Here is a 13969-nt window from a genome sequence, read left to right as displayed (position 1 = left end):
TGGAGAGAGAAATCCTGTTTTTGCTCACAACTGATGTGTTTGCTCTAGTGTTGAGCAATGGTGAAAGCAGGAATTTGGGGATCAGGGCTTCCAAGTTGCCTTCTTGGCTCTGTCACTGATTTATTGTAGGACCGTGTCATTTAATCGCTGTATGTTTCAGTTTACCCATCTATAAAATGGGCCTAACACCACACAATGGAATTTCAAATCTTGGTTAGTTAGTGTTGGTAAAGCAGCTTTAGCTCCTGTGCGGAGTGGTGCAGTATCGTTAGTATTATATCTAATACCACAAACCTTTCCTTTCAATGGGTGCAGACAGAAAGCCAGCACTCTCGTTGACATGGTAAGTCTTCCTGTCAAACTGCAGAGTGGGTTCATCCTCTGTGTCGTTGATGATGACTTTGGCCTGGGTGATCTCCCCCAGCAGGGCATAGGCTGGCATGCTGAGCTCCACGGTGAAGCTCTCCGTGTTCTCAAAGATGTCATCATCATTGATAGCAATGATGCATGCCTTGGTGTCCTCCCACTCATCAAACTGCACCTGCAAGGAAGTGAACAACAAGGGGTGGACGTGTGGGCTTGCAGCTGCAAATGCAGAAACCCTCCCTGCTCCCCTCTGGAAAGGACGGATGCCCTGAATCTTTGCTAATAATCACAGAACTTTAATTGTCCTTGTATGTTTCAGAGCCATGCTTTACTTTTGTTCTCCTGGGACCCGATCCAAAGCCCTCTAGTCAAAGGAAAGACTCCCAGTGACCTCAGTGGGGTTTGGATCAGAGCTCTTGGGAGCTCCTGAGCTCAGTTCTTCACTGAATTCCTCCTTGTTCAGTCACCTACAGTGAATGCAAATGTACAAAGTGAATGCAAATCTCTACCACTCTCTCTTCCTAGTGTTTTGCACAGGAGTAAACAACTACGCAAGGCAAAAGGCACTGGAGAATCAGGTCCCTTGATTCTGACCTCACACTAGTTTTATGCTTGAGTAATTCCATTTACTTTAATGGAGTTACTCCTGATTTACACCAGCGTGAATGAGATCAGAATCTAGGCAAGCCTATATTAGACACGGTCTTGCAGAATATTCCCTTACAGGGACTCTGTCAACATAGAACTCATACTTTAAAAGAATGACCTCTCACCTAGAGGCTCAAAAACACCTTAGATTCTTAAAATTGAAGTCATCTAAAAGTCTACTTCATGTTTTTGCCACTTATTTTACTAAGGTGGGGTTTTTTTTTTTTTTTGTATTCCATGAAGCTTAGATGACGAAAACTGACTGATCACTTTCAGTTTTTGGCTCTTGTGCTAACGGAAAGGTGAAGTTGTTTAGGATGACAACACTGCAGAGAATTACTTGAATTTCAAAAAACTGGTTTCACAGAATTCTTTTTGAAGTCATAAATGTATTTCTATTAAATTAGTAAGTAATAGCTAAAGCCAACTTAGGCCTGAAAATCAGGAGCAAGTCCACTGATGACAAACTGATGGCAGAGGGGACTCAAACTGACATTTTAAGAACAAATTTAAATTAAGGAATTTGATATTCAACATTAGTCAAAGATCTGAAGATGAGAAAGGACTATTAATGCATCTAATCTGACCTCCTGCACACCAGTTCTGGTCTCACCAGTGCGATATACAGAGGCAAAACCGGCTCCCCTAACTCCACTCACTATTCTCCGGTTAATCTAGCCAAGGATCGCTTTAGCCCTTTTTGCCACAGCATTGCACTGGGAGCTCATGTCTGAGTTGTTTATTCACAATGACCCCGTGATGGGTAGACACGCTGGACAAAAAGCGGTTAAAAAGCTGCTCCGGGCTCAGCCAGCCCAACCCCGCCACACCTGCAAAGGCACATACAGGCTGGAGCGGAACAGCTCATTTGTGGGCCATGCAGGGACAAGAACAGACCTTCGTCCCTCAGCTCCTGAGGATAAATAAGAGAAGGTAGGCGCTTCCCTGACAACAACTGCCTGAAGGTCCCTGCCTAAGGGAAGGGAGGGCCTGATCCTGATGCACCCTGAGATAGAGGTGTTCCTCCCTCTCTCCCATTAACTTCATTTGTGTGTGTTAATTCCCCTTGTTTTTGTTTATGGACTACCCCAGAAGTGACCTGGATGGAGGGCCATCTCACAAGAAGAGGCAAGGCACTGGAGTGGCAGGGCAGCCACTGGCTGCAGACCCCAATGAAGAATGAGTTGTCACACCATGCCTGACCGTGAGGAGGTGCCAGCAATGAGCCGACCCCTTCACAGACCCCCAAAGTCCTTTTCAGTTGCTGCTTTCCAGGGTACAGTCCCCCCTTTCTAGACGTGTGACCTATGTCTAGGAAGAAAGAATACGGGACCTTACATTTGGCTGCATTAAAACACATTTTGTTGTAATGCTGCCTGTCCTCATCAGTATTTAGCACTCCGCCAACGTGGGCAATGTCCTTCTAATGTTATACAGTGTAATCCATGGGCTTATTCGATGGTGAGATGTTGAACTCTGCCACTTCCTTCTTCTTCTCCCGCACATGTCTCAGACATGTGAAGCAGGGCTATAACAGCTAAGGTAAAAGGATGAAACAGCAGAGTCCAGACATCCTCAGGGGAACACAGATCAGGTGCAAGCAAATAAATAACACGCCATCTAATTCACTATGTTAGGTTTCCATAGGGCTATTTTGGGGGGTATATAGTCCTTCCAGATAGAATTTCTCAACCCACCTGGCCTGCATACTCTACATAGTCCTGCTGTCCTGGCTTTGAACTGACGCTGGAGGTGGCAGTTCCTTGCTCCGTGCGGCACAGGACAATGGCATATTGATTGAGGTTACCGATCCTCTTCACCGTTACGCTGACAGAGCCAGCCTTCTCACTGACATTGTAGCTGGGAAAGTACACAACGCAAACCCGGGAGATACGTTAGGCACGTCACTTAATGCACAACTGGAAGCTGCTCAGGTACTAAGGGGATGAGCGTGGTATAAGAACCGGAATTGAACAGACCATGAGCCTTATATGTTTTAGTGATACTAAGCAAGCCCTAATCCAGTCTAATTTATGCCTTCAAGGAGCTGAGATCTGGAGACACAGTAAGGGACTGACAAACATAAGGAGGCAAACTTTAATCTTAGATATGCGGGTGCTACTCCCACTCATCACAAAGGTAACACATCAGATCTGCAGCCATCCCAAACTCAGGCAGATAAACGCTATACTCCGCACTGTCATGCATAGGCAGTGTGTACTAGTGATTAGACTACTGGACTGGGACTTGGGAGATCTCTTCCTGGCTCTGCCACTGGCCTGTGGGTTACCTTGGGCAAGTCACTGCATCTCCGTGCCTCAGTTTCCCCACCTGTAAACTGGGACTAATGACACTGCCCTCCTTTGTAAAGCACTTTGAGATCTACTGATGAAAAGCGCGGTGTAAGAGCTGGATATTATTATGCTCTCTCCATACACACACATAGTAATTTCTCAGCTGAAACTACTGGGTTCTATTTGGCTTCACTGTAGGACTGAATCATCATTTGGGACTGACCTTTACTCATGTGTAGCAGAATGGAGCCTTGGAGCCTGGGACTGTTGGGTGCTACTGAAATATACTAAGAAATGATGATGATCTATCCCTACGGGATTATTCTCATATACCAGGCCCAGGGCACTTCCCAGCACTGCTGCATGAAAACCAAGGGCCAAAATCCGAAGTGAGTCTAAGAATCTATCTTCTACCTCCTTGTAGCCACCTCAGCTTCTTAGTTACACCAACTACTTACTGATGTGTAACTTAACTTCCACCCCACCCATCTCACCTCTGAATAAGGCCCTGTATGTCAGATGAGTGCTGTAACCCATAGGATAGCTTACCTGGGGTATTTAAAACTGATGAGGGACCACTGGATATGGAAGACATTGTCACTGACAACATTGGGCTTGCTGTCTTTCACTAGAAACCGAAAGCTATCCATGGTTTCCTGAATCTTCTCTTCCAGCAACACGTACCGAATCAGTCCCAGGTTCACATCCTCTGTCAGGAAGAGACTCTCAGTGAGCCAATCCAGGCATTCAGTGACAGTTTTACAGATGAACAACGTAGAAGCTGTAGGCATACATCTCTGTGGGCCTGATTCTGATCACAAGTTTGACACTGGTGCAACTCTAGTGGCTTTAACAGTTATTTGTCAGTCCAAGAGCCATCAGAAATCATGCTGCATCTCTCTCGAAAAAACAATCTAATATTTTCTTCCATGACTTAGAAAAAAAAGGATTTTTGTAATCTAAATTTCACTGGGACTATTTTAATACAAATTTGCTTAAGAAGAATTGAATTAAATCCCCTGGTCTGTATTTGGTGTGTCCCTTTAAGGCCACTGTATAGCTGCAGTAGTGTCTGAGCTTTGCCATAGCATTAGATTGACTCCTTGACCTCTGCCCATAAAATAATATTGGGTCTCTTCCTTTCCGTTAGCCTGGATTTACTTTGCGCAAGATGGGACAGACTTGGCTGGGGAGATCTGATGAGAAGAGACAGACAGAAACCTTGACTGTGTTTGCCCAGCGCCTGGCAAAATGGGGCCTTGCTTTTGACTGGCACCTCTGTGTTTTACTGTAATGGAGGTGTGACAGGTTGCCTCCCTTTAAGGTGCCACCTGACGTACTGGGATCCACTGACCCTGCCTGTTCCACCAGCCTGGGCCCCCTTTACCCTGCCTTGCTGAGCCAGGCTCTTAAACTGCCTCTGGCACACACACAGGCAGGGCCACACCCAAAAACAGAACGACACAGACACTGAGATCAGCTCTGGGAAGACTCAGCTTAAGAGACTTGCCCCAGCACTCAGCTGTCCACCTCCCTTGGAGTGCAGACCCAAAGGTATATTGTCCTACGCTGTGTAGGAAGATCTGCACAGTGCAAGCTCATAAAAATTCGCCCTCTCCCTCAATGTGAAGAGAGAGATGCACAAATTCTTGCCCCCCCCCCCCAGTTAGAAATTGCACAAACTGGGTTTAATAATAAACAAAACAAACTTATTAACTATAAAAGGCAGATTTTAAGTGATTATAAGGGATAGCAAGCAGAACAAAGCAGATTACTGAGCAAATAAAACAAAAAACACGCCTACTAAGCTTAACATCTCAAAGTAACTGTAATTTCTCACCTTAAATGTTATTTTAGGCAACTTGCAGAATTTCTGTAGCTTAGAGTTCCAGTTATTTCTTCTTACAGACTGGACCCCAGTCTCAGTCTGGACTCACCCCTGCCTTTCCCCTCGGGTTAGTTCCTTTGTCTCTTCAAGTACTTTCAACTGTCCTTGTTCTTGGGTAGGCAATGGAGGAGAGTCCAGATTAACCCCCTCCCCAACCTTAAAAAAAGTTTTACCTAAGGCGGGAAACCTTTGTTTGATCCCCATCGCCCTACAGGGGAAAAGTACCCGCAGTGTCCAAGGTAGTATTTTGTATCAGGAGATCTCGTCACCTGACCTTGCAGGTTTATTTGCAATGTCCACAGGAAGGAATGCCAGGCAAATAGGAGATCCACATCTTCAAAGACTCATTGTCTTTTTCTAATGGCCCGTTAGGTCTGATTGCTTACCATCTGGTGGACGTTTCCCCAGGTACATATACACAGTTCTAATTGTTACACAGTCAATATTCCTAACTTCAGATACAGAAATGATACGTGCAAACAAATTGGATAATCACATTCAGTAAATCATAACCTTTCCAATGGTATCTTACATGAGCCATCTTGCATAAAGTATATCTTAGTTATGCCATATTCATATCATAACCATATTTCTATGAAGACTATGAGGTGTAATGTCACAGGTGGGTTTATGCTCATCCTGTCTACGGGGCAGTGTAAGGCCATGTCTCCAAAGGGAGCACCCAGAGAAGACACTTCGAGATTCAAATTACTTCCCTGCTTCCACCTTGCAAGTCACCACAGCCCTGAAAAGGCTAGCTTCCCCCCGGCCTAATAAGACAAAGACAAAATAAAATTTTCAAAAGCACCCAAGTCAATTAGGAGCCTACGTCCCATTTTCAAACCTTATTTTGCAGGAGGTTTAGGATCTCAAATGCCTAAGCCCATTTTGTAAATGAGAAATTTTACCCAGTAGTACTATCAAGCCCTAATTAGCAATTATAATAATTATATGTGTCCACACGACTGTCTTGCAGAAGGTAATCAGAAGAGTCAGGAGCACATTATCCAGCCAGGGTAACATTTTTCATAAGACAAGACAAGACCAGAAACTAGACCTTCAGCAGGCAATTTTAGCTCTTCAGCAAATACTGCAAACTGCATCCCAAACATTTTCTCTCTCTTAATCTATAAAAAACTGCTGGGGGAAATTATTTGCTCAGTGCAGCTCTTTAAAACAGCAAGCCTCCACCATCAGTGCTGAAAAAACCTGGAAATCTTTTTTTTTAAATCCAGCCATAAAACAAAATACTTCGAGATGGATAAAATACTATTTCAAATGCGTGAGCACAACCCAAATCCTGACATTCAAACACGCCCAGACTTTGGTCATGTTCGGATCCAGATACAAAATCTATGGCTGGCCCTAACCCAACCGTCAGCTCCAAACAGCCCTGAACGCTGAGATAACTGGAATCTGGATTCAGGATCATCTCCATGGGAAACGTTTAATTTCTTTAACTGAGAGAAAAATCAAAGTTTGGGGGTTTTTTAATTAAAAAAAACCCAACCTTCTGACCTGGGAGAGAAGGACTTTATTCTACTCTCTTGGCATTGGTGTAAATCAGTAACTCCACTGAAGTCAGGAACGTTACACATCAGAATCAGTCTGTCTGTGTTTCTTTTATACATGAGCTATCTTGCCATAGTGAAGAGGAATGGAAGGACGTAACAACAAGGTCAATAAAATGCAGTCCTGCTACCCTACCTTGCGTAAATGTAGTCACAGCTGTCCCCGGTTTCAGCTTGCTCTCCACGTGACCATGTTTGGGTCCAGTCGTTATCTCATAGATCAGCTGTTTGTCCTCTGTGTCGGGGTCCATAGTCAACAGTTCCTTCTTGGTGATCAGATTTATTGCCTGGATTAAAGTCACACTAAAGAGGTTACACAACTCCTGAGATGCTGCGTAGCAGGTCTGATTATGGAGCCAACTGAAAGAATTGATCTGTTGAACATAGAGAGGGAAAACCTCCGGGACTTAACAACACAGAGGATGTGCAAAGAGTAGCCCAGGATAGACAGGGATGGAGGAGTCCTGTTTGTGCCTTAAGCAAAGGATTCAGATTTGGATTAAGATCTGATTAGCTTTGATATGAGTTTGTGGTTTGAACAAAGGGAAACTTGTGCAAAATTGCCAAGTCTGGTCTGGTCTGGTCTTGAATCGATGACAAACCTCCAAGTTTTACATGAAAACAACCTCTCAACACAGCTGGTTGAAACTCAGCTCAGGCATGCCTGAAGCTTTGAGAATGGCCTGAGTTTTGGGTTCTGTTCAGAACATTTTGCACAGCTTTAGTGAACAGGTGCTAACCGTCTTTCATTGCCCTGTCATGTGTGTGTCAGTCCAGCTCTACTTCTTCTATGTTTTGTTAAGAGAAAACAACGTGAATGGAAAACTGTAACAATAAAACTCTTTGATGCCTTCCCAATGCTTTTTAATAAGTCAGGCACTTGGAGTTGAAATAGCCTTCTCTTAACAACGTGTGAACCTATTTTGCTGTGAATAATTTGAAGTATTTCTTTGCAACTTACACTGACTCCTCAAAACACTGTTAGGTGTGCCTGTCCCTGCTATCCTATTTGGAATTCAGCAAAACAAACAAAAGTTAATGGGGGGAAGAAATCTCTGCATTGACAAACATATTGGAATCATTCCTTCTGAGGCCCATCGGGGAAGACCGTTTCAGCCATTGCTGGCAAAACACCACACAAAAAAGGTTTACTTCTGTCATCATGCAGTCCGAGAGTAAAAGGAATCTCCCTGGAACTTCTACTAAGTCCATCCAATTTTGCTCTGTCGATGTCATGCCTGCAGACAATCAGCCTCCTAGTGCCAACGAGGCTCGTCCGTACTCCAGTGGGGAACACCCGTATAGCTATCCTTCCATGTTACAGAGTGCTGGCCGCAGGGCCACCCGGGGGGGGGGGGAAGTGGGGCAATTTGGCCCTGGCCCTGGGCCCCACAGGGGCCCCCATAAGTGTTTTTCAGGGCCCCTGAAGCAGGGTCCTTCACTCGCTCTGGGGGCCCGGAAAACTTTCGCGGGGCCCGGGCCCCCGGAGCTTCTTCCACTCCGGGCCTTCGGCAGCAATTCAGCGGTGGGGGGCCCCTGCCACGGGTCTTCGGGGCATTTCGCGGCAGGTCCCAGAGCGGAAGGACCCCCTGCCACTGAAGACCCCAGGCTTCTTGGCGGCCCTGGCTGGCTGTCTGGGGAGACTTCTGAGGAGATGGGTTTAGCCCCTCCCTGGTAGTATCTTTATGAGGTACCTTTACCTCATGCCCACCCGCCATAGTACATTGATTCCAACCTGCCCTCTGTCATCATAACGCATTTCCCTAGACCAAGGCGGATACTCAGGTTTTCATTACCCCCATCACTGAAAGAGAAGTGATGAGACATTCTGGATTGTCTTGTGCCTGTCGCTCCCCTCCCTTTTCCCTTCTTTCGGGAACATAATCAGGCTGGTTTTAGCAAAACTGAACACAAGCTGTTACCTTGCCATCCATGTACTCCAGCCACTGCAGGCCCAAGTTGGTGACAATTCTGGGGGTCCCATCATCCACAGGGAGAATGTCCACTTTGAACCGCTGCGGTGCCGCTGTCACAATCTAAGCAAGAGTCCCGACTCAGAGGTGGCCAGTTATTCCCCATACACATCACTGCTTAGCATGAAATGCCGGAGGTGTCATTTATTGATCTATCACTACGGATGTTCCACATGTGTCACGGAAGGGGGCGTGGTCCGTGGTCCTGAAGAGCTTATATGATTAATCAGACCAAACACAGATGCGGGGGGGGATTTCCAAAACAATCAGCTTTGGCCTAACTCTTTCACCCACTAAAGTCAATGATAAAATGCCCCTTGTTTTCAAGGGAAACAGAGGTAGACCCATGCTGAGTGCTACTGAAAATCTCATGCCAAAGAGCTCCTGTCTGTTCATAGACTCTCAGGGTTGGAAGGGACCTCAGGAGGTCATCTAGTCCAACCTGCTGCTCAAAGCAGGACCAATCCCCAACTAAATCTGTTACTTCTGTCTGTCTTATCTATTTAGATTGTAAATTCTTCGGGAGCAGGGTCTGTCTCTTACTATGCACTGCCTAGCACAATGAGGTTCTGTTCTCATTTGGGGCCTGTCACTATTACTGTAATATAAATAATTGGCCGTGCTGTTACCCTTATTTTGATGATTATCAACACATGTTGAAACCAATTAATAAAAAAAAATCTTGTGAAATGTTTCCTGAAATGCTCACAAATCTATACTGAAAATGCATTTGGAACGTATGTTTCAGAGACTTGTGGCTTCAGGGACGATTTGGATCTTTTTATCTGCTAGGCGGAAGAAGTGGGAAAAGAATAACCAACAAAAGAGGATGCTAATTAAATTAATACTCCATGGTTTCAGCCTCTGGGATTTAATGACTTTCTCTCGCAGTGGCAAAGCTAAATTTTTCTGCATTGTGTTTTCACAGCACTGTGTGTTCAGGGATGTTTTTGTTTCCATTCTTTAAAAAGACACTTTCCATTTTTCACTAGTACAACTCCCCTCTCCCTCAGAGTCTGCAATAACCCTGTGCAGTCTCAGAACTAAAATATCATGGGCCGGGTCCTCAGCTGGTGGAACTTAGAATAGCTCCATTGATTTCAATAGATCAAATAGATTTCTTGTCTTCTGAGAGCTTCTACCTGTCTGAAAGGCTGAAGAGCCAAGAAAACCTCACCGCCCTGAGCCAGGTAGGCGAGGATATAATTAACAGAAGAATACCCAGTGCCGATACTGCAATGGCAGACAATAGTGCAGTAGTGCAGTAGTGCCGTTTCTTTACATTAGTGAAGATGCAAAGAATCTTTTCTCTCTTGTCTCAGCCATTTGAATGGACTACATCAGGGGTGGCCAACCTGAGCCTGAGAAGGAGCCAGAATTTACCAAAGTACGTTGCCAAAGAGCCACAGTAATACATCAGCAGCCCCCACTCCCAGGACCTCTCGCCCACTGGCAGTCCCGCTGATCAGCCCCTCCCTCTCACCCCCACTCCTGATCAGCTGTTGCGGGCGTGTGGGAGGCTCTGGGGGGGAGCGGGAGGAGCGAGGGCACGGCAGGCTTGGGAGGGGGCAGGAAGGGGTGGAGAGGGGGCAGAGCCAGGGGTTGAGCAGTGAGCACCCCCCGGCACATTGGAAAGTTGGCGCCTGTAGCTCCAGCCCCGGAGTCGGTGCCTATACAAGGAGCTGCATATTAACTTCTGAAGAGCCACATGTGGCTCCGGAGCCCCAGGTTGGCCAGCCCTGCACTAGATGATTTAAAATTACACTGAAACATACTGCTGGGCAAAGCACAAGGCTAATACTCCGCACGATATTGCAAGAATTCTAGAACTGCATCGGGATAAATGATCCATCCTCAGCTAGCACAAATCGATGTAGCTCCATGGATTTCGGTGCTTTTTTAAAAATTTTGGGTCAGATCCTCAGGTACTGTAAATTCACATCGCTCCACCAAACTCAACAATCTGCATAATGTCAGCGCATGTCCATGTGCATACACACGCGCGCACAAAATACACTTAAAAATCATAAAGCGCACAACACCTAGAATACACACACACACGGTCCAAGCACTACACCTGCACACAAGGACATGGTGGAACACCAGCCGTCAACAACCATTAACGTTGTGGAGTTCTGCCAATTTACATGCGCTGAGGATCTGGCCCCAAAAGTATCAAATGCAACAGCCAAGTGCCACTGGACACTTTCAGGGAGGTTTACATCCCTTCTAGGAAATCTCTCTTTCTCCTCGCCTCCGCCCATCCTCCCTTACCTCCTTCCCTCCATCCTCTGCAATGAAAAAGGGATTGGTCCCATCAGACACTGTGAAGGTGAAGCGATCCTTCAGGGAGTTGCTGCCGTCGTGGCTGTAGCAGACCCGGTTCTGGTAGATGTCGTCCATCGTGAAGGTGGCCGTCTGGCGATAGTGCTGCCCGTCGTTGGTGCGTTCAATCAGACCGTGTCGAGGGGGCTGCACGACGGTGAATGTAACCAATTCCGCCTGTCCAAAGGAAAGCGGTTGGTGGGGAAGGTTGCAAAGCTGGTAAAATATCCTTGCGGGAGTGGTGGGTTATTTGGGTCAACAGAGCTGGAGAGGGATACGACTGGGTTTTACCTTTTCACCCATCTTCTTTCCAAGTACAAGAGTTCAAAGAAGTAGAGAAGAGTCGCTGGGCACTGAGCCAGCTTCGCATGCTGGCACTACTGAGCCAACCACCCTTCCCCAATGTCACTGTCTCCATGAGGACATCAGCAGTGGTCACATGAGAGTCAGTCGGGCTAGCTGGGACCATCGGCTCACCTAGTCTGATACTCTGTCTCCCTGGCCATACTTCATGCAGTCATAGCATGCAAACATGCTCATTCCTTTTGCAGAAAAGTGCAAGTTGCTTATTCTGTCAGTGAAAAACTGTTGTCATGCCCACGGGACATGGTCCCACGGCTCAGGTTAAGGAACGACACACTCAGAAGCCAGGTGCTTGGCCCAGCATAAGTTCCCATTGTGCCCAGATGAGACAGCTGTGACGTCTCTGTTTTAAGTGAAGTCATCAGAGCCAGCTCTACGCTGCCCCCGTAGAAACGCTTCAGCATTACAAGTCTAGGCCATGTCAGTTACAGCAGCCCTGTGGCTGCTTAACTTGTGCCCTGGGCTTGCTTAGCTCCTAGTGAGACCCAGGAGAAGGGACTGAAGAAAGGTGACTTAGGTCTATCCCCTTCATCTGTGCTAAGCTAAGCTGAGCTGAGAAGAGATAGAGCCCGCAAGGCTTATAGAGGAGATGGGGAGAGGGGGATAGACCCCAGCCCAATTATGGTTTTTCTTTGCTACCCAGAGAAGGGAGACACAAGAAATGAAGTATGACATTTCTCGAGCTAAGACTTGGCTTTATTCAGACGTCATTCCGCACACAGACCTACCCTCCTCCCAGCTGTTTGTCTGAATCCGTCTAGCCCGTGTGGTCACACAGAGTATGTGTCGGGAGGAAAGACATTAGTTTGAATCCATCTGAGTACAAACGCCGCTGTGCAACAGCACAGGGGAGAGAGGATGTGGAAGCGATGCGCGCCTTACCTCCGTGTCGGCATCTGTGGCTTTCAGCTCAAACTCCGTGATGGTTTTTCTCACCCCTTCCTGCACCCGCATCCCAGGGCTCTGCACCACAGGCAAGGAGTCATCCACTGGGGTTATGGTGATGTCAAACGTCTGAGTGACCTGGGAGAGAGAGAAAAACAGACCTTTTCTGATGAATATGTTCTACTCAGGATATGTCTGAATGGAAGCAACAATGTTATGAAGAGCCGATGGGGACATTTCATAGGTAATGCTGCAGATTGTGTAAAAAAGAGTTTGTGATGCTTTTTTCAGGTGTCCTGAACTCTATGTCACCCTGCTACCCCTCTGCCACTACCCTCCTCCACCTAGGGTGACCAGATGTCCTGATTTTATAGGGACAGTCCTGATTTTTGGAGCTTTTTCTTACATAGGCACCTATTACCCTCCACCCCCGTCCCAATTTTTCGCACTTGCTGTCTGGTCACCCTACCTCCACCTCACACACTAAATGTGTTCCCTCGGTGACACATCTGACCTCCGTCCGTACGAATAGCAGGAGTGCATGCCAATGCTAAATTATAAGCTCGGGAGGCAAAGTTTGTTTCATTTAATTTTTTTGGTGTAACTATGTCTCCCATACGACATCAGGGGAATTCACTCCCAGCACGTCAATCAGTCCGGAATCGACCGTCTTCATCAACTCAGAGAACCACGTGCTCAGACCTACCTCATTCACTCCATCCGAGACGGAGAAGGTGAACGCATCAGCATGCTTCTCCGCCTCACTGGTGTGGAGGTACTGGATGCTGCGCGAGGCCAGGTCTGCCTGGCTGAATGAGTTAATCCTTGTGCCTGGGCCAAAACGATAGGAAAAATGTACAACAAAAATGATGGAAAGTAAGAAGAGCACAGAACCTGAAACAACCTCTCGGAAGGACAGAAACGTGCCCCATGCATAGCTCCAACGCACACGTGGAAGGAACATAGGGTGGGGCTTTCACAAGCACTCACAGTTGGCCTAACACTGCTCGCACTGAAGCGAATGTGAGTTTTACTGCTGACTTCAATGGAAGCAGAGTTGGGCCAATGGTGAGTGCTCCTACAAATTCCACCTGTACCGTTCTCTCATCCTAAAGGATGAGATTATATGAAGTTGAGTCACATTCTCAGAAGACTGACCAGGGCATGGTCATGCAGAGTATCCATGGAGAATCAGTCTAGGAGGAACAGTAAATCCCACAGTTCCACGATCTCTCAGACAACACACAGTAATATGCCCAAAGAGGTTCAAGAGGTTGAACATGGGCAAAAGGTTCTCACAGCTTTATTTGGCATAAGAAAAGATCCAGGAAAAGCTGCAGGAAAAGAGGAACAGACTTGCACATGTGGTGGCCGTGTCCAGGAATTATACCATTTTGGGAGGATATTATTAAAGAGATTCATCTTACGACAAAATACCAGCTTCCTAGAGATCCCCTGACCTGCTTACTAAATGCTCCAGTAAAGGATCTACATTTTAAACAGAACAACAAATCAATTTCTTTTTGTTGTTAGCAGCAAGACTTTGTATTGCACATTATTAGAAAAAATGTGACTTCTCCTCCTATAGAATTGTGGTGTGGTAAAATAGGGACTGTCCCTGTAATTGAAAAACTTTCACACCAAGTACACCCACAA

General features: G+C 46.4%; 1 protein-coding gene across 1 annotated transcript in view; it reads right to left on the bottom strand.

Moving 5' to 3' along the window:
* FRAS1 (Fraser extracellular matrix complex subunit 1) overlaps positions 1 to 13969 on the bottom strand; it is a 320933-nt gene that overhangs the window by 34296 nt on the left and 272668 nt on the right. The window contains exons 48-55 of the mRNA XM_039540816.1: positions 13020 to 13144; positions 12311 to 12451; positions 11015 to 11242; positions 8690 to 8803; positions 6904 to 7054; positions 3858 to 4017; positions 2712 to 2874; positions 295 to 541 (exon numbers count right to left, since the gene is read on the bottom strand). Of these exons, the coding sequence (XP_039396750.1) occupies positions 295 to 541; positions 2712 to 2874; positions 3858 to 4017; positions 6904 to 7054; positions 8690 to 8803; positions 11015 to 11242; positions 12311 to 12451; positions 13020 to 13144 (1329 nt within the window). The remainder of the gene's footprint in view (positions 1 to 294; positions 542 to 2711; positions 2875 to 3857; positions 4018 to 6903; positions 7055 to 8689; positions 8804 to 11014; positions 11243 to 12310; positions 12452 to 13019; positions 13145 to 13969) is intronic.

Source organism: Mauremys reevesii, linkage group 5 (genome assembly GCF_016161935.1).
Source record: "Mauremys reevesii isolate NIE-2019 linkage group 5, ASM1616193v1, whole genome shotgun sequence".
NCBI classification, from domain to species: domain Eukaryota; kingdom Metazoa; phylum Chordata; order Testudines; family Geoemydidae; genus Mauremys; species Mauremys reevesii.
This window is presented reverse-complemented; position numbering and strand designations above follow the sequence as displayed.